Below are 27,278 nucleotides of genomic sequence, written 5' to 3'. Positions count from 1 at the left end.
TTGCAGCCCGCAAAGCCAATCAGATCCTGGGCTGCCTCAGGAGAAGTGTGGCTAGCAGGTCAAGGGAGGTGATTCTTCACCTCTACTCAGCTCTGGTGAAACCCCACCTGGAGTACTGTGTCCAGTTCTGGAGCCCCTATTACAAGAGGGATGTGGAGGTGCTGGAATGTGTCCAGAGAAGGGCCACGAGGATGATCAGAGGGCTGGAGCACCTCTCCTATGAGGACAGACTGAAGGAGTTGGGGCTGTTCAGTCTGCAGAAGGGAAGGCTCCCAGGTGACCTAATTGTGGCCTTCCAGTATCTGAAGGGGGCCTACAGGAAGGCTGGGGAAGGACTTCTCAGGATCTCAGGTAGTGATAGGACTAGGGGGAATGGAATGAAGCTGGAGGTGGGGAGATTCAGGCTGGATGTGAGGAGGAAGTTCTTCCCCATGAGAGTGGTGAGACCCTGGAATGGGTTGTCCAGGGAGGTGATTGAGGCCCCGTCCCTGGAGGTGTTTAAGGCCAGGCTGGCTGAGGCTCTGGCCAGCCTGATCTAGTGTGGGGTGTCCCTGCCCATGGCAGGGGGGTTGGAACTGGATGATCCTTGTGGTCCCTTCCAACCCTGACTGATACTATGATACTATGAAAATCAGGTTAATTGATTCTTTTCACAAAAAATAGCTCAGATTTATTTCTGGAAGCTGGATGTTGGGTGTCTGATTGGTTCACTTGTCTGTATATCGGTTCTCATCTGAGCAGTTCGTACTCTGATTAGGTAGGTGAGCTAGAATTGTGTTCACAGATGTTACAATATGACGAGGAGCAATGTTTACAGTGCTAAAAAGATTGAAGTGTTCCAAGATGCACTTTCCCCCAGCACCATCACTACTGTTTTTGTATAGTTGGCTCCAAAGTGATGTGGTTTAATGGGGAAAGAAATGTTTTCTTTTTTTCCCTACCTTTTAGAAACTGTCTCTAAATGATGATATATTTGAAGCAGAATCTGACAGTGACTGGCAAAGCGAAACAAAAGATGATGTTTCACCAAAGAAGAAGAAAAAGAAGTCAAAAGATGGAGAGGATGGATGTCCAGATGATCTGAAGAAGAAGCAGCCCAAGTCTGCAAAACTCAAAGAAAAACCAGCAGAATGTGAAAACTCCCCAGACACTGCGGCTTTAGATTCAAAACCCAAAAAAAGGACTTCAGAAAGCAAGGAGGATTCAAAGGACCCAAAGAAGCAAAGGAAGGAGGATACTAAAGAAGTCAGGAAAAAGAAAGGAGAACTTAAAGACGGAAAAGTAAAATCTAGAGAAGATACTAAAGAAAACAAAAAGTCACGAAAGGAGAAGCATGGATATGGTCAGTGTGACTCGGAATTGAGTACCCCAGACAATGTACTTTTGCAAGGCACTGAAAAGGAAAATTCAGACTTAAATTCAGAACATAAAGATGAGAAGCCAAATGAAGAGAGGCTGGAACAACAAGTTGCTGAAATCGATTCCGTTGCCGATGGCCATCTCGATGGGTCAGCAAGTAATGAGGATGACAGCATGGATATTAAGGTTAAGAGAAGAAAGAAAAAGGTTCCCAAAGCTGCAGATCATAAAGAGGAAGAAAGAAAAGTGGAAACTCAGGATGCCCATTTAGAGAAGAAAAGCGTGCACAGAAAGCAAAAAGGGCAAGAAAAAGTAAAAATAGTGCCAGTGGAGTTGGAGAAAGTTTCACCTGCTCCTTCACCAGTGCACAAGGGGTTGAAGCTGAGTGCTGATGAGCGAGGCCGCAAGTCCACCGATTCAGCTGGAGAGGTAAGCAGCGTTTAAGGCAGCGGGGTGGGGACTGAGGATTAAATCAGACAGTTTTGAGGTTCAGATATCTCAGAAGGATACTGCTCATGATGGCAGAATCAACAAAATAGATAAGTTATGAGCTGGATTAAGCTAAAGAAAGGCCAACTGCACAATGTATAAGATAGAATGAAAAACTTCTGGATTCTGAGCACTATAAAGGAGGGAACACTTCAGGGGAGAATGGTGTCTTTCAGTGGCAAAGTTGGCATTTCTACTCTGTGTACTTCAGTAGGATGAAATTCACTGTTTCTCTACAACAAGCTGCTGGTTTTAGGTTTATTCCTCCCCACCTTCAACAGTTGTGCCTCAGTTTGACTCCTTTTTACTTGTGTAGCAAGACATTTAGTCTTGAGCAACTGTCCACACAAGCCTGCACAATGAAGTGTGCTTTTGAGTTAAAGCACATGCCTGATCCCTCTCAAAAGCCAGGCACTCCATTAGCACCTATCTGAGATTTGGAATGCTGAAATTGCTTTTAAACACAGGTCTCCCAGAGAATTGTGCAGTTGGCTTGCCTAAATGCCTTGTTTTCTTGGCATGGTTTCATATGAATTACAGTTGCTGTACCTGTTGTAAGCAATGAGCTGGGCAAATACTAGAACATTCCCTGTTTTCTTAATTAACACAGTAATCTTTTAAGAAAAGCAGGGTGGTAAAGAAAAAAAAGAGGGGAGATAGTAGTATTTTTTGAATGCTTCTGAGAATATATTTTTTTTCAGCTGCTTCAAACTATTTCAACAGCAGTTTGCAGTTTATAAAACTTTGGCTGCTCAGACAAACCTCTTTCTGATTTGCAGCAGGATTGCAGACAAAACACCTTGATACTAACTGGGTTGTGTGCCTCTCCTTCTGAGACCATACTTAAACATAATTATTGAGGTAGAGAATTTCATGGTGTAATCTGTGTAGACTTACACAAAAGAGTGTTTTTGCAGGAGTGTAGTGGTGAAAGCTCTTGTCAACAAGATAAAGGAATTACTATGGGCCTTCTGTTACTTTATTTTCTTGCAGTTCAAGGCTATAGCACTCGTAAGTATAGGGACATCAGTGGTGACAATCAGATAAATTGTTGGAATTCTCTTTTATTTACCAGTAGTTTACAAATCCTGTCCCCCCAAACAGGAAGACATAGTAGGTGAAAGTTCATTTGATTATGGCTCTTCAGCCAATGCTCTCAGTACGTTGGCTGTATGCCTTTCTCATGGTTGTGCTCCATGGGAGGTCATGCTCCAAAGTATTGAGAAAAGATGGAAGGCATTATCCTCTGCTTTTCACTCTAGGAGATTTTCTGTAACTAGTTAATTATTCTCCAGAGCAGCTGTTGACTTAATATATTGAGAGTGGTTTTGGCAGAGAGTTCTGGAAGTGTCTGTGTCTTCACTAAATTTGTTGGCCCAAGCAGATGATTCTTTTCAAATACAATCATTGCCTGTTCCAGGTACCTGTCTTTCCTTACATAGCTCTGATTACAGAACACTCTTGCATCAGTTTATAACGCACTATTCTCTGGAGTCAGTTTGTGTGCTGAACCATTGTTTCGTTTTGATTTACCTTCACAGTATCACAGTATAACTAAGGTTGGAAGAGACCGCGAGGATCATCAAGTCCAACCTATAAACACAGACCCCATGACTAGACCATGGCACCAAGTGCCACGTCCAATCCCCTCTTGAACACCTCCAGGGACAGTGACTCCACCACCTCCCTGGGCAGCACATTCCAATGACGAATGACTCGCTCGGTGAAGAACTTTCTCCTCACCTCGAGTCTAAACCTCCCCTGGCGCAGCTTGAGACTGTGTCCCCTTGTTCTGGTGCTGGTTGCCTGGGAGAAGAGACCAACCCCTTCCTGGCTACAACCACCTTTCAGGTAGTTGTAGAGGGCAATGAGGTCACCCCTGAGCCTCCTCTTCTCCAGGCTAAACAATCCCAGCTCCCTCAGCCTCTCCTCATAGGGCTTGTGCTCAAGGCCTCTCCCCAGCCTCGTTGCCCTTCTCTGGACACGTTCAAGTGTCTCAATGTCCTTCTTAAACTGAGGGGCCCAGAACTGGACACAGTACTCAAGGTGTGGCCTAACCAAAGCAGAGTACAGGGGCACAATGACTTCCCTGCTCCTGCTGGCCACACTATTCCTAATGCAGGCCAGGATGCCATTGGCCCTCCTGGCCACCTGGGCACACTGCTGGCTCATATTCAGGCAGCTGTCGATCAGTACCCCCAGGTCCCTCTCTGTTTGGGAGCTCTCCAGCCACTCTGACCCCAGCCTATAGCTCTGCATGGGATTGCCATGGCCAAAGTGCAGCACTTGGACTTGTTAAATGCCATCCCATTGGATTCTGCCCAAATATAAATGTGCAGTGTATGTTGTGACTCTGATCAGTATTGGAAATTATTGGATTACTGATTGTTAGCAGCCTCACTAGGAAGCAAGTATGTGGTATCCCTTTAGGAAGTTACAGCTTTCCCCCAAAATACTGGGCATCTGTAGGGCTCAACAGCTGTCTGTGCTACTTGTTAATTACAACACTGATCAAAAAAAAGCTGAGGTTTTGTCCAGGAGGTGATAAAACAACTGAATGTCTCAGCTCTGCTAATATCTTGTGATACACCAAATCTATTTTAATTTAAAAGTTTTCCTATGTCAAAGAAATGGTAGCTTTAAATGATGTACTCAGTCTGCAGTGCTTGTGGAGACGTCTTTTGGGGCAGTTTTTCAGCAAGCCATTGCTCTTCCACGTACCAGTTTAATGTTGGGGGCTGATACAAAGCCATGCCAAGGAGCCTTGTCCCACCTACTCTGCAGTTTGGAATTTGCTGGCTGAATGAAGAGAGGGGACTACAGGAGAAAGGCAGCCTTTGGTGGAGGCAGTTGAATGCTATTTAGTATCACAGTAGTATCATAGTATCAGTCAGGGTTGGAAGGGACCACAAGGATCATCTAGTTCCAACCCCCCTGCCATGGGCAGGGACACCCCACACTAGATCAGCCTGGCCAGAGCCTCATCCAGCCTGGCCTTAAACACCTCCAGGGACGGGGCCCCGACCACCTCCCTGGACAACCCATTCCAGGGCTTCACCACTCACATGGTGAAGAACCTCCTCCTCACATCCAGCCTGAATCTCCCCACCTCCAGCTTCATTCCATTCCCCCTAGTCCTATCACTACCTGAGATCCTGAGAAGTCCTTCCCCAGCCTTCCTGTAGGCCCCCTTCAGATACTGGAAGGCCACAATTAGGTCACCTGGGAGCCTTCTCTTCTGCAGACTGAACAGCCCCAACTCCATCAGTCTGTCCTCATAGGAGAGGTGCTCCAGCCCTCTGATCATCCTCCTGGCCCTTCTCTGGACACGTTCCAGCGACTCCAGAACTGGACACAGTACTCCAGGTGGGGTCTCACCAGAGCTGAGTAGAGGGGGAGAATCACCTCCCTTGACCTGCTGGCCACACTTCTCTTGATGCAGCCCAGGATCTGATTGGCTTTCCAGGCTGCAAATGCACACTGAGAGCTCATGTTGAGCTTCTTGTCCACCAGCACCCCCAAGTCTCTCTCCTCAGTGCTACTTTCCAGCCAGTCACTGCCCAGCCTGGATTTGTGCCTGGAATTGCCTTGACCCAGATGCAGGACCCTGCACTTGCTCTTATTGAACCCCATGAGGTTGGCTTGTGCCCACCTCTCCAGCCTGTCAAGGTTTTATTTAGGTGAATTTGATTATACATTTACATCACCCATAAAATTTTCTGTGATACTGAATATTGCTAAGCCCAGTCTTCTCGGCAGATAGAGTGGGTTTGGGTGGATTTTGCTGGATTTGGTGGTTGAGTAGTGAAAGGAGTTTATTTTTCCCTTTTTTTTTCCCCCTCTATCACTTTGATTTGATCTTTGTTTACAGTGCCAGGAGAAAGAAATAAAGAAAATTGAAGCAAAAGAAAAATATCAAAAAAGAGAGTCTGAAAAAGAAGAAAAGAGCAGAAAAGAACAAAATGCCCTAAAAAGTAAGTGAAAATCTGTTTAAAAGAGAGAAGGGGGAAAGATCATTCAGGGTATCTCTTCTTTCTGCAAGAGTGGATGCTGTGGGGTTTTGTAACCCATCAGAAACCAGAATTCCTGCTTTTATTATAGGAGGCAAGAGTGTATTTTGTTAATAGATGCTTTGTGAGAATGCTGTGTGCACTCATGTAGGGACTTCCATATTCTTCCATGCTTCATAAAGTGTTCAATACTGTCAGCTATGCCTGTGTCAGTGATCTTTTTTAGAGGAACTTGTCCAACTGTTGGCTGTTTCCAGAAGCAATCTGATGTTAGTATGAGCACACACTTCTTCTATGTTTAAAAAGACTAGTGGAGGTTCCCATCAGACAAACTTCTTGCCCCCTGCTTTAGCTGCTGTGTGTTATATTATACAGCCCTTAAAATACCAGCAGAACTGGGTGACTTGATACATGGAAAAAAAAGTCTAGGTTGTATTTCTATCCTAAATAGTATAGTGGGGTATTAATATTACCACTTTTGATCTCAGGAAGATTCTGGATAGTTTTAGTTAGGATAAATTCCCTGGTAAGGGATACTCCAGTGAGGATGAACTGAGGAACACTAACTCCACCTTTGACAATCATAAGTGGCTACAGGAGGAGCTATGATGCTTCAGATAGCTGCCACTAGAGAAATGTATTTCACTGGAAGTAGCATAGATGCTCACAGTGCTTAAGGAAAGGAGTAACAGAGTGGCAGCTGTTCCTTAAACAGCAGGTGTCCTTTGTCTGTTTGTCACAGGTGCTGAACTATATTTTCTAGGTAGTAATCTCTTAAAAAGATGATGGTACCATGTTGAAAGTAGTCAGAATCCAGACCTGCCAGCGTAGCTGGAGGTGAACTAGCTCAGTTTTTGCCTCATGTTGTTAAACTTGCTCCTACACTTCAGCAATGATTAACTTGCAGAAAGAGGACAGACCTTTTCTAAATAGACTCTGGTCAGGTCACTCTCTAAAATGTTCTTATGCAATAGTCTTTAGTGGCTCAAGTAGTCACTCGTGGTAACTGTCTTAATATTCTAGGCTTTAAGGACATCAAAAGTGCATTTCAGTTGTTAAATGTAGCCTCAGAAGAAAAAAGTGACTGTTCTGAGAATAACTGCAAAAGAGAAGACTCTTCAGTAGAACATAAATTCATAGAAGAATTAAAGTCAAAAGACAGCCAGGTGTGCAAAGAAAGAAGGAGCATAAGAGATGAAACAGACACATGGACTTACATTGCTGCAGAAGGTGATCCAGAAGTAGTGGATGTGTGTCAAATGGAGAGCTCTGGTGAGCAGCAGAAAAATAAAAGCAGGGGAAGAGTGGTGCACTGGCAGTTACTGTTTTCTCCATTGCAGTTTTTGCATCTCTCAGTGCTCCAAATCATACCTGCAGGAGCCTGAAACGATGTTTCCTTTTGAAACTCCCTGATAGCTTTTCAGTGTGTTTCCAGTGGTTCTGCTCTTGTAGCAACAGAGTGCTGTGCATCGCTTACCAATTCAGCCTAATTTAGTGCAGCTAACAATCAGACAGTTTGTTTGAAGTGAAAGCAATTTATGTCTAACACAACCTTCATTGTTTGGAACCATTCCACAGCGACTTCCAGAGTCTGTTTTGAATGAACAGCAGTAGGATGTTAAGCTGCTGATCATTGAGGCAGTGGCAAGCAGTGAATGGCTTGAAAATGTATGTTATTTATTACTTATTCTATTTTTCACTATCTTTTGTTTTTTCCCTTACATGAAATCAAATACACAATAGATGGCAAGCAGCAAGTCTTGAGTTTGGGTATGGACATGCAGTTAGAGTGGCTGACGCTAGAGGACTTCCAGAAGCATCTTGATGGAGAAGAGACGAATCATGTGTCGACAGAACCAATATCAAGTAGTGAGTAGCTGCTGGGAGGAAGGGGCATCTCTTAGCTGGCATTTCAAAGCAAAATATCCTATACATGCATCGAATTTATTTTCTAGCTCTCTTGAGGGATGCTGTTAAAAGTGGAGATTACATGACAGTAAAGATGGCACTTTCTTCAAATGAGGATTATAATCTGGATCAAGAGGTAATTTTTTTCTGCCATAAAAATATTGGGGGGGGATGAGGGAAGAGTACAGATTAGGGTTATTTGAAAAGATTTCTCCTCTTGCTAGTAACAGATTTCTGTCTGAGCTTGGGGAAAAAAGCACAAGGTGAGAAAAGAATTTGAGACTGTTACCTGTTGGGGTTTTTCTTTTCCCATAGAATCAGTAAGGTTGGAAAAGACCTCAAAGATCATCAAGTCCAACCTGTCACCCAACACCTCATGACTACTAGACCATGGCGCCCAGGGAGGTGGCGGAGTCATCATTTATTTAACAGAATTCATACATGCTGAATCCTTCTGCAGCCAGAATCCTATCTTGCAGGCATTGGCCTTGGTGGGCATAGAATCATAGAATCAATAAGGTTGGAAAAGACCTCAAAGATCATCAAGTCCAACCTGTCACCCAACACCTCATGACTACTAGACCATGGCACCCAGGGAGGTGGCGGAGTCATCATTTACTTAACAGAATTCATACATGCTGAATCCTTCTGCAGCCAGAATCCTATCTTGCAGGCACTGACCTTGATGGGCATAGAATCAATAAGGTTGGAAAAGACCTCAAAGATCATCAAGTCCAACCTGTCACCCAACACCTCATGACTACTAGACCATGGCACCAAATGCCACATCCAATCCCCTCTTGAACACCTCCTAGGACGATGACTCCACCACCTCCGTGGGCAGCACATTCCAAGGGCTAACAACCAAAAATCTGATAGAAGCATGCCAGGAGCTGGATTTACAGATTTTTCTCAGTGGCTTTAACTGAATATTAAATCTAGAACTTTTACACTGTATAAGGAATGGCTAAACTATGTATAACATCTGTATATGCAAAAAAAACCCCAAATATTTTGCATTCTCCGTTGGGCAGACTGGGATCGCTTCAGTCTGTGAAATTATTGTGGGTTTTCTGCCAGTTCTTCACTAGCTGTGTTCTTGCTTTCCTAGAAGGATTTCTTTTACTGTTAAATAGTACTGTAGTTCCATTTTTTGAGGATTAAGTCTCTGGCATTGGTGTTGCCTGTTGTGCACTTAGTTGCATAATGTCATGTCTGTACGTTATGCCAAGACCTCATAGCACAGTCAAAAAGGTGATGGACGAACTAGTGAGGCAGCATTTGCTGGAAGGCCTACACAGCCATCCATCCATGGGCCAGGAGGTTCCTCCAGTGCATTGATGACAATTTCTTGGTGCAAATGGTGGAGGAACCAACTAGGAGAGGATTGTTACTGGACCTGATACTCACCAACAAGGAGGGACTGCTTGAAGCAGTGCAGGTTGAGGGCAGCCTTGGTTGCAGTGACCAAGAGATGGTGGAGTTCAGGATCTTGTGTGGTAGGAAGAAAGCATCGAGCAGAATTGCAATGCTGGATTTCAGCAGGGCAAATTTTTGCCTTTTCAGGCAATTGCTAAGGGAAATCTCATGGGATAGGGTACTGGGATGCAAAGGGGCCCAAGAGAGTTGGTGCCATGGTTTAGTTGATTAGACGGTGTTGGGTGATAGGTTGGACTCGATAATCTCAAAGGTCTTTTCCAACCTGGTTAATTCTATTCTATTTTAGTTGAGTCCCTCAGGGGTCAGTACTGGGACCAGTGCTGTTCAATATATTCATCAACAAACTAGATGAGGGCACAGAGAGCACTGTCAGCAAGTTTGCTGATGACACCAAGCTGGGTGGAGTGGCTGACACACCAGAAGGTTGTGCTGCCATTCAGTGAGACTTGGGCAGGCTGGAAAGCTGGACAGGGAGAAATTTAATGAAGTTCAACAAGGGCAAGCATGGAGACTTGCACCTAGGAAAGAGCAACCCCATGGACCAGTATAGGTTGGGGACTGACCTGCTGGAGAGCAGTGAAGGGGGAAAGGACCTGCTCTGATGTATCTTGCAGCATTTTTCTAAGTTAATTTTTAAAGTTTTATTTAATGACAATGGTTCCTTCCTCAGGACTCCAGTGGGATGACTCTAGTAATGCTTGCTGCTGCTGGTGGGCATGATGATCTTCTCAGAGTCCTCATCAGGAAAGGAGCTAAAGTTAACGGTAGACAGAAAAATGGAACAACTGCATTGATACATGCAGCTGAAAAGGTAAAGGTTGGCTTGGTTATTGCTGTATTTGTGGCTCTGGGCTCTTATGTGTAAAAGTAGTACAGATTTCCACCCCACCCCCCCAGGATGATGCCTAAAAAGTACCTAGCAGGATATAACAGGGTGAGCTTAACTGCGTCATCCCAGCAGCTGTGGTTATGGTAGCGTAGATGAATTGTGATCCAAAACCCTGCCTTGAGATATCATAGGGCTACCTAGAGGGGAAGTGGTGGCAAAGGCTTTCTCTGGGCTCATCATGAGGAGCTTGTTACAATCTCTGGATCCAAACTTGGGAGATGTTGAGAGTGAATCTCTGAGGGGAGCTTACTATTGGAGAGTTGGGAGATGGAGATGGTGGCAAGCTCAAGACTAACTAGACCAGTCAGAGTATGTATCATCTGTGTTCTCTCTTCTTCGAGCTGGTTGATGTTTTTTTTCCCATGGGAATGATAAACGGAGCTTGATCCCAGCCTGGTGATTAATGCAGGTGTCCTGTTTTCTGCCTGTGGTGTTCACTATTGCAAGATTAAGGGGGTGGGGAAATAAGAATTGCGATGACTCCCTGATTGCCTGTGCCTGGATAGCTCTTTGTTAGCCACAGGAGAGAGCAGTTGAGTTATGTCATACTTCATGCTTTGGATTTTTACTGTTGGCTTTTTAAATGCATGTCACATCTGATTCTGGTTTTGTTTCAGAATGTTTTCTGTTTACCTCTCTCGGTGTCTGTGGGTTTGTGTGTTGTTTTGTGGTGGTTCTGTTTTTTTCCAGAATTTTCTAACAACAGTAGCCATTCTTCTGGAAGCTGGAGCATATGTGAACATGCAGCAGAGCAGTGGTGAAACGGCTTTAATGAAGGTAAATTCAGTGTCTGCCCTGAATGGGGTTTGGTAGTAAAAGCTTTTTGTGAATTAATAAAACTTAAACGTCTCTGTAGAGTTTATTTAGGGAACCCAGACTATACTTGAAATACTGATGCTACTCTTACTTATTCTAGGCAGTGTCTTAATGCTTTTTTTAAACATACTGTTATCTCTGTGATCTAAGCAATAAAGGGACTTAAGGGTACTGATTGATAGTAGGCTGAACATGAGCCAGCAGTGTGGCCTCGTGTCCAGGAAGTTCCATCCTGGCCTGTAGCAAGAACAGTGTGGCCAGCAGGAGCAAGGGAGGTCATTGTGCCCCTGTACTCATCACTGGTTAGGCCACACCTCGAGTACTGTGTCCAGTTCTGGGCCCCTCAGTTTAGGAAAGATGTTGACTTGCTGGAACGAATCCAGAGAAGGGCAACAAAGCTGGTGAGGGGTTTGTAGCACAAGCCCTGTGAGGAGAGGCTGAGGGAGCTGGGGTTGCTTAGCCTGGAGGAGGCTCAGGGCAGACCTTATTGCTGTCTACAGCTACCTGAAAGGAGGTTGTAGCCAGGTGGGGGCTGGTCTCTTCTCCCTGGCAACCAGCACCAGAACAAGAGGACACAATCTCAAGCTGTGCCAGGGGAGGTTTAGGCTGGATGTTAGGAAGAAGTTCTTCACAGAAAGAGTGATTGGCCATTCAAATGAGCTGCCCAGGGAGGAGGTGAAGTCACCATCACTGGAGTTGTTTAGGAAGAGACTGGATGGGGTGCTTGGTGCCATGGTTTAGTTGATTAGATAGTGTTGGATGATAGGTTGGACTCAGTGATCTCAAAGGTCTTTTCCAACCTGGTTAATTGTATTCTATTCAATAAGCAGGTGCTGTCAGCATGTAGTGCTAAGTGTGGCTCGTCGTCCTCTTCCATTGTTTGGCTCCAACAGATATGTTCTTAAATCTGAGATAACCTGGTTGTCAGCAGGAAGAAAAAATTTTCAGAAAGCAGAATCTCCCACTTGGGTGCTGCTGTGATTGACCCTTGTAATTTCTTTAATGGTCGGAAATAAAGCAGTCTCCCATCCTGCTACCTGTTCTACTCCCCCAGCACAAAGGAAATGCCTATTATTTTTTGTTGTCATTGTAATGGGAACATTTCAAGACCTTTAAAACAGTCTGTGCTCTTCTTAGGTGGTGGTTGTTATCATAGTATCAGTCAGGGTTGGAAGGGACCACAAGGATCATCTAGTTCCAACCCCCCTGCCATGGGCAGGGACACCCCACACTACATCAGGCTGGCCAGAGGCTCATCCAGCCTGGGCTTAAACACCCCCAGGGACGGGGCCTCAACCACCTCCCTGGACAGCCCATTCCAGGGCTTCACCACTCTCATGGTGAAGAACCTCCTCCTCACATCCAGCCTGAATCTCCCCACCTCCGGCTTCATTCCATTCCCCCTAGTCCTATCACTACCTGAGATCCTGAGAAGTCCCTCCCCAGCCTTCCTGTTGGTGTTGTATGTTTATATAAAAGAATTTCTCCCAAGTCCCCCTTCCTGATAAACCTGCAGTATTTTTATGTAGATTGCTTAAGGTAATTTATTTGCAGACATGGTTATGGATGTTTTGCTGTTCAAGCCAATGTTGTATTGTTTCTCTTCTGCCCTCTGCAAGGCTTAACAAGTACAGGGAATTCATGTTTCCTGCAAATAAAATGGTAACATGCTTGTGGCTTCCTCAGCCACTTCAGTCCAAAAAGCTCTTCATAAGTTGGCTGCCTGCATGAACCTCAGGTTTTGGCCTTCATTGTTTTTAGTGGTTTGAGGCACAGCTGGACATACTTTCTAACTGGCAGCCTCCAGTAACATATTCTGGATATTTGGGTTGCTGTCCAGATAGAATTTCCAGTGACTCACAAGTTTAGCCATGTGTAGATAAACGTAGAAAGGTGTTTATCAAGTCCCTCTTAACCCTAGGAGTTGGATCTCACTTAACCCTAGGAGTTGGATCTCACTTAACCCTAGGAGTTGGATCTCACTTAACCCTAGGAGTTGGATCTCACTTAACCGTAGGAGTTGGATCATACTTCTTAAAAGATAAATGTATTTTTAAAAAGATATTCTGGCAGTTAATTCCTTCCCCAGAGGTGGGGTGTGATTCTTGTGGGGTTTTGTGTTGGGACAACAGAGTGGGTTTGTTTATGGATTGAAAATTCAGAGCAGAGATAAATTTCAGAAGCTTACTTCTGAAAGGCCTCGTGAAGATAACAATGTTTCTCTTCTGCCTTTCCCCACTTTGTCTGAATGGAGCATTTGAAAACAAGCAAGGGGAGCACATGGTTATATTCTTCAAATTAAAGCCTTCTTTAGACCTTCTGTGTCTTTGTCAAATGTTTAGTTGACATGCCCCAGAATTCTTTCTCTAGGTAATGTTGAACAGCCTTGGACACCAAAGCTGTTTTTCACAGCTTCATAGAATACCTGGTTGGAAGGGACCTCACAGATCATACAGTCCAACCTTTCACAGTATCACAGTATCACTAAGGTTGGAAGAGACCTCGAGGATCATCGAGTCCAGCCTATCAACACAGACCTCATGACTAGACCATGGCACCAAGTGCCACGTCCAATCCCCTCTTGAATGCCTCCAGGGATGGTGACTCCACCACCTCCCTGGGCAGCACATTCCAATGACGAATGACTCGCTCGGTGAAGAACTTTCTCCTCACCTCAAATCTAAACCTCCCCTGGCGCAGCTTGAGACTGTGTCCCCTTGTTCTGGTGCTGGTTGCCTGGGAGAAGAGACCAACCCCTTCCTGGCTACAGCCACCTTTCAGGTAGTTGTAGAGGGCAATGAGGTCACCCCTGAGCCTCCTCCTCTCCAGACTAAACAGTCCCAGCTCCCTCAGCCTCTCCTCATAGGGCTTGTGCTCAAGGGCTCTCCCCAGCCTTGTTGCCCTTCTCTTGGGCACGTTCAAGTGTTTCGATGTCCTTCTTAAACTGAGGGGCCCAGAACTGGACACAGGACTCAAGGTGCAGCCTAACCAATGCAGTGTACAGGGGCACAATGACCTCCCTGCTCCTGCTGGCCACACTATTCCTAATGCAGGCCAGGATGCTATTGGCCTTCTTGGCCACCTGGGCACACTGCTGGCTCATGTTTAGGTGGCTGTCAATCAGTACCCCCAGGTCCCTCTCTGTTTGGGAGCTCTCCAGCCACTCTGACCCCATTGTAAGACTACAGTTTAATTGAGATGGCCTAGCACCCTGTCAAGCTGGGCCTTGAAACTGTCCAATGTAGGGGAAAGCTGATAGCAGTGACTGACTTGCCTGAGTACTAACTGGGGACAAATTCTGTGAATTCACTGCAGGCTTAAAGGACCATTTGAACCAATATTGAGACAATGTAGTCATTATTAATTCTTCTGCAGAAACCTATTTATTCAGGTGGACAGTTGCAAGGAAGTTTTACAGTTAGTCAGCTCCAGCAGGTATTTTCACAGAACTTTTGGGTTTGGTTTTTCTTGGTGTGTGTTGCCCAGCAAATACTTGAACCTGCTTTCTGAATTGTAGCTCATGTTGGATTTTATCTTCTGCAATTCTACTTATTCCAGCATTAGGCTCGGTAGCAAGGGCAAATTACTCACTGTTGTCCATCCTTCCATCTTCTCCCCTTCTGCACAGGCTTGTAAAAGAGGGAATTCTGATATAGTGCGGCTGATGATTGAGAGCGGAGCGGACTGTAACATTCTGTCCAAGCATCAGAACAGCGCCCTGCATTTTGCTAAGCAGTGTAACAATGTACTGGTGTACGAGCAGCTCAAGAGTCACTTGGAAACGTAAGTGAACTGCACTGTGAAGTTTGTTCTGGTGAAGTTTGCACCTCGCCATTCGAGTTTTAAGTCAAGGGGAAAAGGGGGAGATTTCAGGAAAAAACAGCTCTGTTAGCAGCAGGAAGCTAATAAATGGTGTGAAATGAAAACTCTGCAAGCTGGCAATTACCAGACTTGCATAAACACCGAGTAGAAAGATGTGAAGGAGGAAGAGGCAGCTGCCAGAAGGGACCTCCAAAGATCATCCAGTCTGACCTCCCTGCAGTCAGCAGAGACATCCCCAAATGGACCAGGTTGCCCAGGGCCTCATTGAGCCCTACCTTGAATACCTCAAGGGAAGAGGCCTCAACCACCTCCCTGGAAAACCTGTTCCAGTGTTCCACCACCCTCATAGTAAAGAACTTGTTGAATCCCACTGCGCAAGAAAGGCCACCTAGAGCTGGTTGCTCAGGATCCTGTCCTGATAGTTTTTTAGTATCTCCAAGGATGGAGACCTCATAACCTCTCTGGGCAGTGCTTAGTCACTCTCACATTAACAATGTGTTTCCTGATGCTGAGGGAACCTCCTGTTTGTGCCAATATGCCCATTTACAGTTGCTGGGGACCACAGAGAAGAGCCTGGCTTCACTCTCTTTGCCCCTTCACTTCAGATGTTTATTGATACATACATGTGGATAAGCTCTCTCTGAGCCTTCTCCAGGCTGAACTCTCTCAGCAAACAAAATCTGAGTCCATGATAGTGGACAATTGGAATTTGTGATCTTGGAGGTCTTTTCCAACCTCGAGTCTGTGTCTGACTCTGAATGCTCTAAATGTTGGGGCAGATTGAAAGGTCAGAGTTTAAAATTGGAATGCAACAACAGAAGAAGAATAACTCTCAGCCATGAGGCAGGCACTGTAGGCCACCCTGTTAAATAATTTAGTGATAGGTTTGAAATGGAGGAATATTTCTGCACAGAAAAACTGAATTACAGATTTCATTGCAGAATGCTGTGAAGTGTATGGAATTTTACATGGGATTAAGTAGATCTAAGGAGAAGTGTGATTTGGCTGCAGTCTGGTTTGGGATGCCTCTCAATCCAATTGCTGAGAACTAGGGCAGTGTACCAAAAAAAGGCAGCTGTTCAGTTTCCCATATTTAATAGAGTTTTGTCTAGTGTCTGGAAACTTGGCTAGATAGGCTTCCAGGCTTGCTTTGGCATGGCAGTTCCTGTTACTTCTCAGCTAGCTTGGAGGGGAAGTGTGCTCTTAATAGTAGCTGAAAAAGCTATGAAGCTGAAAGAGTTCCTGAAGAGGACCTTTGCCTTGCAAAAGCAATTAAAGCCCATTTGTGTCAGAATAGTTTCTGAAGAGGATTACTTAGTAACCTGCTTGTTAAGGTGCCCAATACTGTTGGTTACTGTAGTCTCTTTCTGAAGGCTAGGCTGCTCACTTAAACCCTCCTCCCCACTCCCCAAGAAAACAAATCCAGCCAGCCAAAAACCCAAAAAGGCAGTTTGGCTATTCAGTGGTAGTGCTGCTACTTTTTCACTTCATTACTATTAGACTTCAACTGGAAACTGCATTTTGCAGTAGTATTGCCAGTAAAACTACACAGTGACTTTCTGATTTTCACATGGTACTTGTGGTCAGGTTGATAAACGAGCTGTGCTGGGGAAGTGGTTATCTGTCTACCTGAACCTGAAGGGAGGTTGTAGCCAAGTGAGGGTTGGTCTCTTCTCCTGGGCAACCAGCACCAGAACAAGAGGACACAGTCTCAAGCTGCACCAGGGGAGGTTTAGGCTGGATGTTAGGAAGAAGTTCTTCACAGAGTGATTGGCCATTGGAATGTGCTGCCCGGGGAGGTGGTGGAGTCACCATCACTGGAGGTGTTTAGGAAGAGACTGGATGGGGTGCTTGGTGCCATGGTTTAGTTGATTAGATGGTGTTGGATGATAGGTTGGACTTGATGATCTCGAAGGTCTTTTCCAACCTGGTTAATTCTTTTCTGTTCAGACACTAGGTACACAGTGGTGTTTCAGAGATGTATTTCTGCTGAAACAGCCTTCACAATAGGTAGAGGGTTGGATTTTTCTCTTTTTAATCTGCTGCAGTACATTTGTCTTAGCTTTTTATTTTTGTGGACCCAAGAGATTGAATTTCACAAACAAATCACTGATAAAATGTTTTATTAGCAAAGTATTGGGAGCTGGGGTTCACCTGTGCAGAAATGCTAGTGATGAAGACACTCACTCCTGAAAATCGGGCATGCCAAAAGGTGATCTGGAGTCCACTTCTTGCGTCAGCTCTCACTGTGTCTGGTAAAGTAATTTTACTTTGTGAAGCACAGGCCTAATGTGTTTGATCTTTTAGGCTCTCAAGAGTAGCAGAAGACACCATCAGGGATTACTTTGAAGCTCGTCTTGTCTTGCTGGAGCCAGTCTTTCCAATTGCCTGTCATCGCCTGTGTGAAGGGCCAGACTTTTCTACAGACTTCAACTATAACCCTCCACAAAACGTGCCAGAAGGTAGGGGGGGTGGTATGGGGGTGGGCTGGGAAGTAGAACAGTGCATTAAACTGCTGTGGAGGCGTGTCTTAAAGAATCTGCTGTGCTGAAGTATTTCTGTGTGACTTACCAAAACCAAAGAAAAGGCAAGCGTCCCTCGACTCTCTTCTGCCCACAGACCCTTTGAAAAAGCTAGGAATTAAATTCCCAAGGTAGCTGGGAGTTCTTCATTGTTCCAAGAATCCAGATACTAAGCTCTGATGCTTGGTAGAGTTGAGACGTTTTACTTCACCTTTTCTCAGGGAAGTATCTTCTGATACCCATTTTTCTTGAAATAATGCATTACTATGACTGTGAAATGCTTCTTGCAATGAAAGTCTTTGCCTGCCTGCCTTCTGGCTGTTAAGTCTTGCATAAGTCTTTCAATTCTCCATGGCAGGTATCCTTCACAGAATTAAGAAACTTTATCTAAGTTCATATATTCAAATGAGACAGCTGTGGGTACTGAAGTGTGTTGCTTATTGAATTTCAGTGCAGTTCATGAAGATCTGTAATTACCTGGGCCTAGTTGTCTTTACCAAGAGACAACCCAAGCCACATTAAATTCCAGAACTCTATTTAAGCTAAATCTAAAGCTACAGAGGTGAAGCATAATGAGGGTTGTTATATCCATTTTGCTTTCCTTTCTCACAGCCATGTAAAATTGTTTCTGCTGCCAGAAAACCTTAACTTAGCAGCCAAGTCACTTGAGTTCTGTGCTGGGATCCACTGTTGTGGGAGGTTGGATTGCTTTGATACACCACTGGGACTTAAATACATTAATATTCTATAGTATGTTTGAAAATGTTTACAAAGGGTCACTGTAAGCAGTTGTAAATAATGGCTCTCATTTCAAATCATGTCACTGAAGCTTGCCTTCCCCCCTTCCAGGATCTGGGATTCTTCTCTTCATTTTCCATGCAAATTTCCATGGAAAAGAAGTCATTGCTCGGCTCTGTGGACCATGCAGTGTACAAGCTGTGGTTTTAAACGACAAATTCCAGCTCCCTGTATTTTTGGTAAATCCCTTCATATAACTGATAGGCTCTTGAAACTGCCTTATGAAGTCCTTCTGGAGCAGCCTGGGATATCTTAGTACTTGGAGATGTCAGTACTGTGATGAGTAATCTTTTTTATCCTGACAGTTTCTTTAAATGAAACTTAACTCTTTCATGTGGAGACAACTACAAACCCTGGCTGTAGCAGACTCCATAAAGGCAAGGATATAGTACTGGAATAATGAAACTTAAGTCTTTCATATGGAGATAACTACAAACCTTGTCTGTAGCAGACTCCATAAAGGCAAGGATATAGTACTGGACCCTGGAGGCGTTCAAGGGGAGATTGGACGTGGCACTTGGTGCCATGGTCTAGTCATGGGGTCTGTGTTGATAGGTTGGACTCGATGATCCCCGAGGTCCTTTCCAACCTAAGTGATACTGTGATACTGTGAATAATGAAACTTAACTCTTTCATCTGGAAACAACTACAAACCTTGTCTGTAGCAGACTCCATAAAGGCAAGGATATAGTACTGGAATACTGGCTTCTAGATGTCCCTGCCTACACCAGGGGATTGTGCCAGATGACCATGAGAGGTCCTCTCCAGTCTTACTTTTCTATGATTCAGAACTGAGGGTTTGAGCAGGCAGGTCAGAATTCTGAATTTGTAGCTGTTTCTCGTCTGAAAATTCACCTGGCCTCTCAAATTTTTGATCCAAGTTCCTAATATTTGCTTTAACAAGCTACCATATTCATTATTCATCTGTTAAAAGCATCACCCTGCACAATTTTCAAGTGGTTGCACCACTTGGGTTTATTTGCAGTATACACAACTTCCTTCCCAAAAATATCCAGTGAAAATGTCTTGCTGTACTCGTTTGCTTGCTTGCAGCCATGTCTTGCCAGTAACTTTGTCCATTTTCTTGTTTTCCTTTTAGGACAGTCACTTTATTTATTCCTTCAGCCCTACTGCAGGCCTTAACAAGCTTTTTATACGGTTGGCAGAAGCGCCTACTGCCAAGGTACAAAATGGTCTCAAAATTAAATGGCATTATTAATTTGTTATAGGGTAACTCTTCTGTCATCTAAGGGCTTCTGGTTTTATGTTGCAAATGTAAAACTAATCCCACTTCCATCCTAGGACATGGACAATACTTAGGAACACGGCCAAGGGTGTTAGTTTGGTCACAAATTTTCTGCTGCAGTCAGAACAATTCATGCACGTGGATACAGTAAGGTACAGGGTGCAGCCTATGTATTTTCCCCATCTGCAGTGTGAATTTAATGACTAGCAGATAATGGAGTCTCAGTTATTTTTGTGCATGCATATGTGTCTGCTTGTGTGCCTAAGAGAACTTTGAGGCATCTACACAGCTGTGCAGCCTGCTTTTAAATAGTCTGTTGTATTTTGCAGGTGGTTTGGGGCAGTAATGCCATGCTGCAAGACGAACAACAGATCACATGCTGGTAGCACTGACTTTGTCCTTGGAAGACACATAGTAAATTTCTTAGGTCTTCAGACTGAAAATGTGCTTTTCCATGTCCTATTGTGGTTTGTTTTTTAAGGGGGAAAAAAATGAGTGTAGTCAGATGGAAGTGTATGTGTCTAGTTCAGATTTAGGGCTGACTGGCTGAAACACCCCTGACTGCAGCAGTGTTCTCACTGCATTGACATGCCATTTGTATTTCAGTGGGGCTACTATAAACTGGTTCTGTCAATTCCCACAGTTGTGTGCCGTTATCATGCCGTTAACACAGCAGCCACACATGAACAATCTTTATATGAATCCTTTGTTTTCTTTCATAGGTAAAGCTGCTAATAGGAGCATACAGAGTGCAGCTGCAATGACTTCACAGCGGCAAGCGTGTTGAGCGGACTGACACCGTTTTGGATATACTTCTGATCCCTCTGTTTAGAGACTGACAAAGCAGTTTGGAACTTTTTGGCACCACGCTCTTAAGACAAAGTTCCCATCCCTCTGTCACTTGTTGGCAGTCGTGTAGGGAGGCGTGTGTTGGAGAGCAGTTGAGTAGACTGCACTCGGTGGGACAGGGTTGTCGGCGTTGTTTACTTTGTACAGATGTAGATGTAAGTATTTGTGCCAATACATATAATTTGTTTAACTTGTGGAGTCCAGACTGCATATTTCAGCTTTTCCACAATGTGGAATGGTGCATATAAGAACTATTTAAGGTAACTAGATGAAATGTCTTTTTTAATAGAAAGATCTTTTCTGTTTGTAAACTAAAATTTTCTACTTGCTTGTAACTGTAACATTTCTATGTAAAATGCAGAACTGTCATATTCTTGGAGCCATGGGCAGAAATGACACGTGGAAGTCACTGCATTAGATTTTATTTTGAATTGCTGAGGACTGGGTTCTGGTTTGGAATTGCTCCTGCTGATGTCTCCTACTGAGAAAGCAGTTATGGGTAAAATGGTTCCCTTTTAAACAGAGGTAGGTCTGCAGGTGTGAACAAAGACATGCGAATGGGCTCAATTTCTGGAGGATGGCAGTCGTTTCCCTACTTCACCCGTGCTTTTAAAGCTACTTTTGTGTTAGAGAAGCAACAGACATCTTGGTTTTTTAATTCCTACTCAAGTGATGCGGGAAAACAAAGGCAAGCTGAAAATAGCAAACCAGAAACCTTACAAGTACCTTAAACGTGCAGGCAATGCTTTTTGTAGGCAAGAGGCTAGATAGATTTCCACTGTTCTCAGCCTGACAGCCAAGACCATTTACACTGTCCTTTAACTCAGAAGTTCAGTTCCTCAGTGCAAAGAGCTGCTATTTTGTATTATTATTTAAATAGCTATTTTATCCAAGGAGAGGGGTTCTGCAGGAGTCCCATGCTGTAAAACACAAATGTAATAATACTTCTGCACAAAGTACAGAATATTTTTTCCTTTGTAAATTAACCAATAGCTTAACAAGTTGTTTTTTAAAGAAAAGGGAAAAAAAAGAAACCCAGATTGTGCCTTTGCAGTTCTGGTTGCCACAGGTAGTTTACATGCCACTATGTGCCTATATTGTTAGCAGAACTACTGTGGATAAATTATTCATGTAGTGAGTGCTTACCATCAAAGTGGAGCAGATGAATTCCTTCTGAGAACTGTGACTTTAATACAAAAGTTCAGTTAACCAGTTTGCAACTTTTAGCTCTTCATATGCCAAATGAGTAGAGAAGCACATTGTTTGAGTTTTGTGGAATGTCACATGGAGCTGTACAAACCTAGAGCAGCAACATGCCCTACAAACACTCGTTTCTGTTTGGAGTTACAGTAGGTGCCTATCTTTTCACAAACAGTATTGATCAGATGTTGACATGTCTGGGTTCTGAACAGACTTGGTACCTCCAGCTCTGAAATACATTGGATACCTCATTTTGCTATGTGAACCCCTGAAATGCATGAAAAGCACTGGCTGAGAGTCAGGTCTGTCACTGCCAGCACATGGTACCTCATGTAGCTCTTTGGAGTCACAGTGCATAATCCTGGGAGGTGAAGAAGGAAAGGGGCCTTCACGATTGCTTCCTTGTGTCGGAGTGACAGTTTCTGTGTGCGTGGCTACCCCTTCCTTGATTACTCCTGCATTGTGCACCTGACAGTGTCAAGTGTGTGTACCAAACTCTGCACAGCAGATGTTGGTTTGAGCTGTTCAAGGTGGGGGCAGAAGGTTTTTAAGCAAATTTCCATAGAGTAGAGATGCTACTTAGAAGTTGTTGTCCAGTCTAACAATGTCTAGTACTGCTCTAAGAGTTGACATATAGCAAGTAGTTTGTCAAAAGACTGACTTGGGGTATTTGTTTTGTTTGGGGTTGTGTTGGGTTTTTTTCCCTTGAGACATCTGGGAGAGAAGGAAGAGCTCTCCAGGACATAGGAATAAAATTTAGGTTCATGCTTTTAAGGGAAGGATTTTGCAGCCCTCTTTTCCTGTTAGTTGGTGATACAAATTCACAATTCCTACTGAAGATGCATAAAAGGCATGTGAAAAGATGTTTGGAACTGGTTCTTGTCTGATTTTATGTGGCTTTTATCCAGTTGCTAAGAAAAAGGCTTTGGTGGACAAAGGATGAAGAGAAAGTAGCTACAATAAAGAGTTTTTCTTTAGGCACTGTGGAGAAATACCTTTTAAGTACTTGCTCAGTTTCTTCTTGCAGCTACCTATCAACAAGGCCAAGCTGCACTTGCTCTAAACTGCACACCAACAACTGGTTCTGAAGCTCTGGATTCATTATCCTCTGCTAGGTCAGCAGTACTTGAGTTCCTGGCTTCTTTCACAGATACCAAAGGTTGGTGGCTGATACAGCTTGTATTTATTGCAGATCCTCTGTGCTGTTTGAACCCGTTAAAAAAAGTGGGTTTTGATGAGTGCAGGGGAGCAAGCTCTTTGAACAGATGGAGGAGAGGGAGCCCTAAGTGCCACTGCAATCTTAGCCAGAGTTGTTCAGAGTGCCATCCTAAAATGCTCTGTCTGTACCTGCTACAGTTCTGTTCTCACCCGTTGCCTTTACCATACAGTACCAGCTTCTTTCCAGTGCAAAGGTTTTTACCTTTTAAGTCTGTAAGAGCAGTGGCAGTCCAGTAGCGCAGAGCTGAGATGAGCTTACATGATATATTCCTCAAGTAGTGCTTTTGTTTTGCTGGTGTTTCACTCTGTAATGTGAAGCTGTTAAGGGAATCTTGACCCTGAAGAATGCAAAAGACTCTTAGACCCATCCCATTTTGTGCAGGTGCAGGTGTAGCACAAGTACATACTGCAAGCCCGTCACTGAATCTTGACACTAAAATTCCTCAGTTTGTCTTCCACATAAATGGGGAAATGCTTTTTGGGTTCTGAACCTGTCTTAATAGATTTGAGTAAAAGGCAAAGGGACCAAGAGGGAAAAATTACTACAAGCAGACAGGAGACAGCACAGACTGGAAATTGAAGCAGACTGAGGCAGCAGGAAAAACTAAATTGAGGAAGAGTCTTTTAAAAGTAAAATAAATTTAAACCATCTCAAGTACAGCATCTACGAAGGATCAGGGAGAAGCTGACACAGAAGACATGCAAGCATTTCCCTTACTTCCCTGCATCTGTCAGCATTACTGTCTTAATATTGGAACACAAGTGAGTATCACCATAAACCACCCCCCCAGAAGGTCCCTTGCATCCACCCTTCCCAAAACAAAAGGGTTACCAGGAACTCTGAAGGGGTCCATAGCACAGAGAGACTAATGAAGTACAGGAGAGTACTGACTTGCACTGGTTCTATTAGTGGTATGATGCAACACTTCCAGTGAAAAATCAGACACGACTTCCTCACTACTCTGCCTGCCATGGTGCACCTGCCTCTACCTTCTCTACCCTCTTCTTTTGTTGCATATTTTTATCAAGGGCATAGACAGGGGGATTGAGAGCACCATCAGCAGGTTTGCAGATGACACCAAGCTGAGTGGTGGTGTCAACACAGAGGATAGCATATCATCCAGAGGGACCTGCACAAGCTGGAGAGGTGGGCTCAGGTGAACATGATGAGGTTCAACAAGAGCAAGTGCAGGGTTCTGCACCTGGGCCAGAACAGTCTTCACTATCAATATAGACTGGCTGAGGGAGCTGGGGTTGTTCAGTCTAGGGAAGAGGAGGCTCAGGGGAGACTTAATAGCCTTTCAGTACCTGAAGGGGGCCTACAGAAGGCTGGCGAGAGACTCATTTACAAAGCCCTGCAGAGACAGGACAAGGGGCAATGGCTTCCAACTAGAGAAGGACAGATTTAGATTGGGTATCAGCAAGTTCTTACTATGAGGGTGGTGGAGGCTGCTTCCCTGGAGACAAGGCCCTGGACAACCCAGTCTAGTGGGGGATGTCCCTGCTGATTGTGGGGAGGTCAGACTAGATGACCTTTGGAGGTCCCGTCTGGCCTAGACCATTCTGATTCCATTACACAGCTGAAGTAAGATTTCTTACCCCCTGATATCCTGCTTCCCAAACTGAACAAACTCCTACTGCCTGTGCCCATGGCTCCTGTTGCTCTAACGTCCTAATCATCTTGGTGGCCTCCACTGTGCTTGTTCCCATCTATGATAGTCTTCAGGAGCCTACCACTGGTCACAGCACTCCAGCTGCAGTCTGAGAAGCACTGAAGGTTGCTTTCCTAGCCCCTGCTCATCTCTGCTCTTTTGATGGAGTCTAGAAAGGGGGTGGACACCTTCATCGTCACTTGTCCCTCAGGACTTCCAGATCAGCCTCTGCAAAGCATCAAAACTAATTTTGCATTATTCATTCCTAGATCTTTATCAGGCTACAGTGAGACAGAAGCCATTTTTACCAGAACTTCCACCTCAGACCATGGACAGTGAAATTTTACTGCGGCTTTAAACCTCCCCCATTGGTTAGCATTTCCTTTTCAAGCTTTTGCTGGCTCATTTTCTCTTTGTAACTAATACTTCTGCACTCTCTTAAACTAGACCACAATTTAATCCACACTATTGGTTTGTGTTCCAGTAACCCCCCCCCCCCCCCCATTCCTGTCTCTTCTCATGTATTTCAGGGCCTGAAAATATTTTCTCATTTAACAGTTGGGATTTTTCAGTCCAAACCCAATCATTTAACCAAGCAGAAATTTTAAATGTGTCATTTACTCTGATGCCTGCTGTAGCATGTACAAGCTCTAATCCTCTTATCAACACCATCAATCTGCTTCTGGTACACTGTAGATAAAAAGGAAAGCAAGACCTCAGTTACCCATCAGAGTTGGTCAACATCAGCTTTACTGTGAAACACTCAACTTTGCTTATCACTGAGTTCCACCTTCTCAGCTGGAGACTGAGACTGAAGACAGTAGCATCAGAAGAGCTGCAACTCCTCTCCTCATACAGGAAAGGGCATTTTGAACCTCACAAGCAGGGTTGCATTTGGATTCTTCCAGTATGTCTCTTCCGGATTGGGGTGCTGGTGGGGGACACCACCTCCATGCTGGTCCCCTCCCCATCGTTTCAAACAGCCCTGTTCCCTCAGGTGTTGCAGAGCAAGCCTGCATGCAAGCAGAAAGAGCAGAGCTTAAGTGGGAGTGAGCAATTTATCCCTCTCCACTCTTCAGCTAGCAGCTACAGATTTAACGACCATTTTGCTGGCTAACAGCATCATACTTGTGCCCAGGAGCACAGGGAGCATGGAGAAAATAAAAAGCATGGTGAGCACAAAGAGACTGGTAACCGAGCACTAAAGAAATGGATTTCATCACAAAAATGGCCACCACTGTTCAGTGCTCTAATGAGTGACAGAATTATATTCTCACCCTGATGGTCTTTGTAATTCCAACCTGAAGAGCAGCATTTTGCATGTGATCACAGGGTAGCAGAAAGCCATCTTCACTTCTGAAGGCGTACAGCCACCAGTGGTTTTCATCCTAGTTCAACAGAGAACATTTTCAGGCAAACAAGTGTGATTCAGGCTGAGATACTTAAGTGGTGACTTCTTGAAAACATACTTTTGTAATCAAGGGACAGCAGACAAGACTCAGTCATCAAACTACAGATGGAGCAGATGAAGAGCTGGAAAGTGCTAATGCTCTCCCAGATAACCTTTCCAAGAGATTACCTGGAATTCTTCACTGCTCTTTAGGAACCCCAGCAGCAGGCAGCCTGACAGAACATTTTGACCTCACTATGAATGAAGTTGGAGCTCAGTGCATTTTTGGGTACAACAGAACTGAAGAAGTGAAGGCAGTGACACACTGGGGCCAACTCATCTTTATAAATGCAGCTCAGCAACATGAAAGATCAAGTGGAGCAGGTGTAACCTTTTTTATGTGACTGTTCTGGCTCACTCTAGTCTTCAGTGACTTTTTCACTGTCTGCTATTGCACAGCCTGCCCCAAACATGAAATGACTGCACTCCCTTCTTTATCTCATCTCTCCTCAGTTTTGAACATAATTTAGTCAGGCCATTAGGGTTTGGCAGTCAGGCTGACACTGCAGTCTAAAGTGCATACACACATGAGTAACAGGGGAAGAGAAAGGAAGGATTTCACCACTCCACTGAGACAAGGAGTCATTATTTAACCGCCAGTCAAAAACCCACTTGTATCTCCAGGGGGCCTTGGCCATCCAAGGCCATCTTCCCTTCACAGAAAATTGAGGGCAGAAATAGTCTGGGAAACACTATGCTTGGAAGGTCCCAAGTGGCCCTTTGGCACGACGGGCACAACAGAATGACAGAGAACTTCTACTATGAAAGTAACCAAGCACTGGTACAGCCGGCAGGTCTCCTTGGAGACCAAACCCAAACAGGCACAGTCCAAGACAATGTGCTTTATCTGACAGCCTGCTTTGAACAGGGGGCTGGATTGTGCCATCTCTGCAACACCCTTACACCTCTGGGATTCTGTGAAAAATTTTCCTGTTTCAGCTGCAAGGGCAGGGTGGGAGTTAGCACTGCTGGGCTCCACAGAGACGTCATTTCCAGTAGCAAGCATAACTACCAGACTGCCTGGTGTGCAGCATGTTACTGGGGTGACCTGGACACTAGGGAGGGGAACAAGGTTCCAACTCTTCATCTGAAGCTTGGAATAGAGAAATGTTTTTCTTCAGATTAATTCTTCAGAGCAGTGCTACCTAAGTGAAAGACACAGTAAGGCATAGCAGGTATGAGAGTAAAGGTGGATGGAAGAAAGGAGACAGAGCTTCTGTGAAGAGTACAGTAGGAGTTTGCCTGTCTTGGATAGACATTTTGAACTATTTCAGCCTTGGGAATAGAAGGCCACAGAGGCAGTTTTTCAGTATAGCTGTAACTCAGAGCATAGTTTGAGATGTGTTACTGCACAAAGATTTCTTGTGCTGCCCTTCCCATGCTCTGTACAGAATGGCAAGAGACCATACCATGTGCATACCTCCCATGCAACTCTGCAGTTTCACTGCTTGCATCCCACATTTTCCTGACTTCTGCTGAGTTAGGAATCAGTAAAAGGACCCCTCTCTGATTTGCAATAAATCATATGCAGAATGGTTTGGGCTGGAAGAAACCTTTGAAGATTGTCTAGTCCAATCCCCCTGCCATGGGCAGAGACATCTTTCCCATGT

At 44.5% G+C, this 27,278-nt stretch overlaps 2 protein-coding genes across 3 annotated transcripts in view; one reads left to right on the top strand and one right to left on the bottom strand.

The window, feature by feature from the left end:
- MPHOSPH8 (M-phase phosphoprotein 8) overlaps positions 1–22,325 on the top strand; it is a 31,370-nt gene extending 9,045 nt beyond the window's left edge. Inside the window, exons 3-14 of one of the 2 annotated variants that reach the window (XM_068144446.1) lie at positions 949–1,788; positions 5,720–5,822; positions 6,882–7,130; positions 7,602–7,727; positions 7,814–7,902; positions 9,877–10,017; positions 10,786–10,872; positions 14,540–14,694; positions 17,041–17,195; positions 18,105–18,232; positions 19,153–19,236; positions 20,022–22,325. In XM_068144446.1, coding sequence (XP_068000547.1) covers positions 949–1,788; positions 5,720–5,822; positions 6,882–7,130; positions 7,602–7,727; positions 7,814–7,902; positions 9,877–10,017; positions 10,786–10,872; positions 14,540–14,694; positions 17,041–17,195; positions 18,105–18,232; positions 19,153–19,236; positions 20,022–20,063 — 2,199 coding nt within the window. In that variant the 3' untranslated portion in view covers positions 20,064–22,325. The remainder of the gene's footprint in view (positions 1–948; positions 1,789–5,719; positions 5,823–6,881; positions 7,131–7,601; positions 7,728–7,813; positions 7,903–9,876; positions 10,018–10,785; positions 10,873–14,539; positions 14,695–17,040; positions 17,196–18,104; positions 18,233–19,152; positions 19,237–20,021) is intronic. The other variant, XM_068144447.1, reaches the window with a different exon arrangement.
- Positions 22,326–23,209: 884 nt separating this feature from the next.
- Positions 23,210–27,278, bottom strand: part of PSPC1 (paraspeckle component 1) — a 60,354-nt gene continuing 56,285 nt past the window's right edge. The window contains exons 8-9 of the transcript XR_010988088.1: positions 25,496–25,606; positions 23,210–25,231 (exon numbers count right to left, since the gene is read on the bottom strand). The gene's annotated coding sequence lies outside the window, so the exon portion shown is untranslated. The remainder of the gene's footprint in view (positions 25,232–25,495; positions 25,607–27,278) is intronic.

This window comes from Melanerpes formicivorus, unplaced genomic scaffold (genome assembly GCF_026170545.1).
Source record: "Melanerpes formicivorus ecotype bairdi unplaced genomic scaffold, bMelFor1.0.p_v2 SCAF_1, whole genome shotgun sequence".
In the NCBI taxonomy this organism is placed as follows: Eukaryota; Metazoa; Chordata; class Aves; order Piciformes; family Picidae; genus Melanerpes; species Melanerpes formicivorus.
Note: the sequence above shows the minus strand (reverse complement) of the source record. Positions and strands in the feature narration are given on the sequence as shown.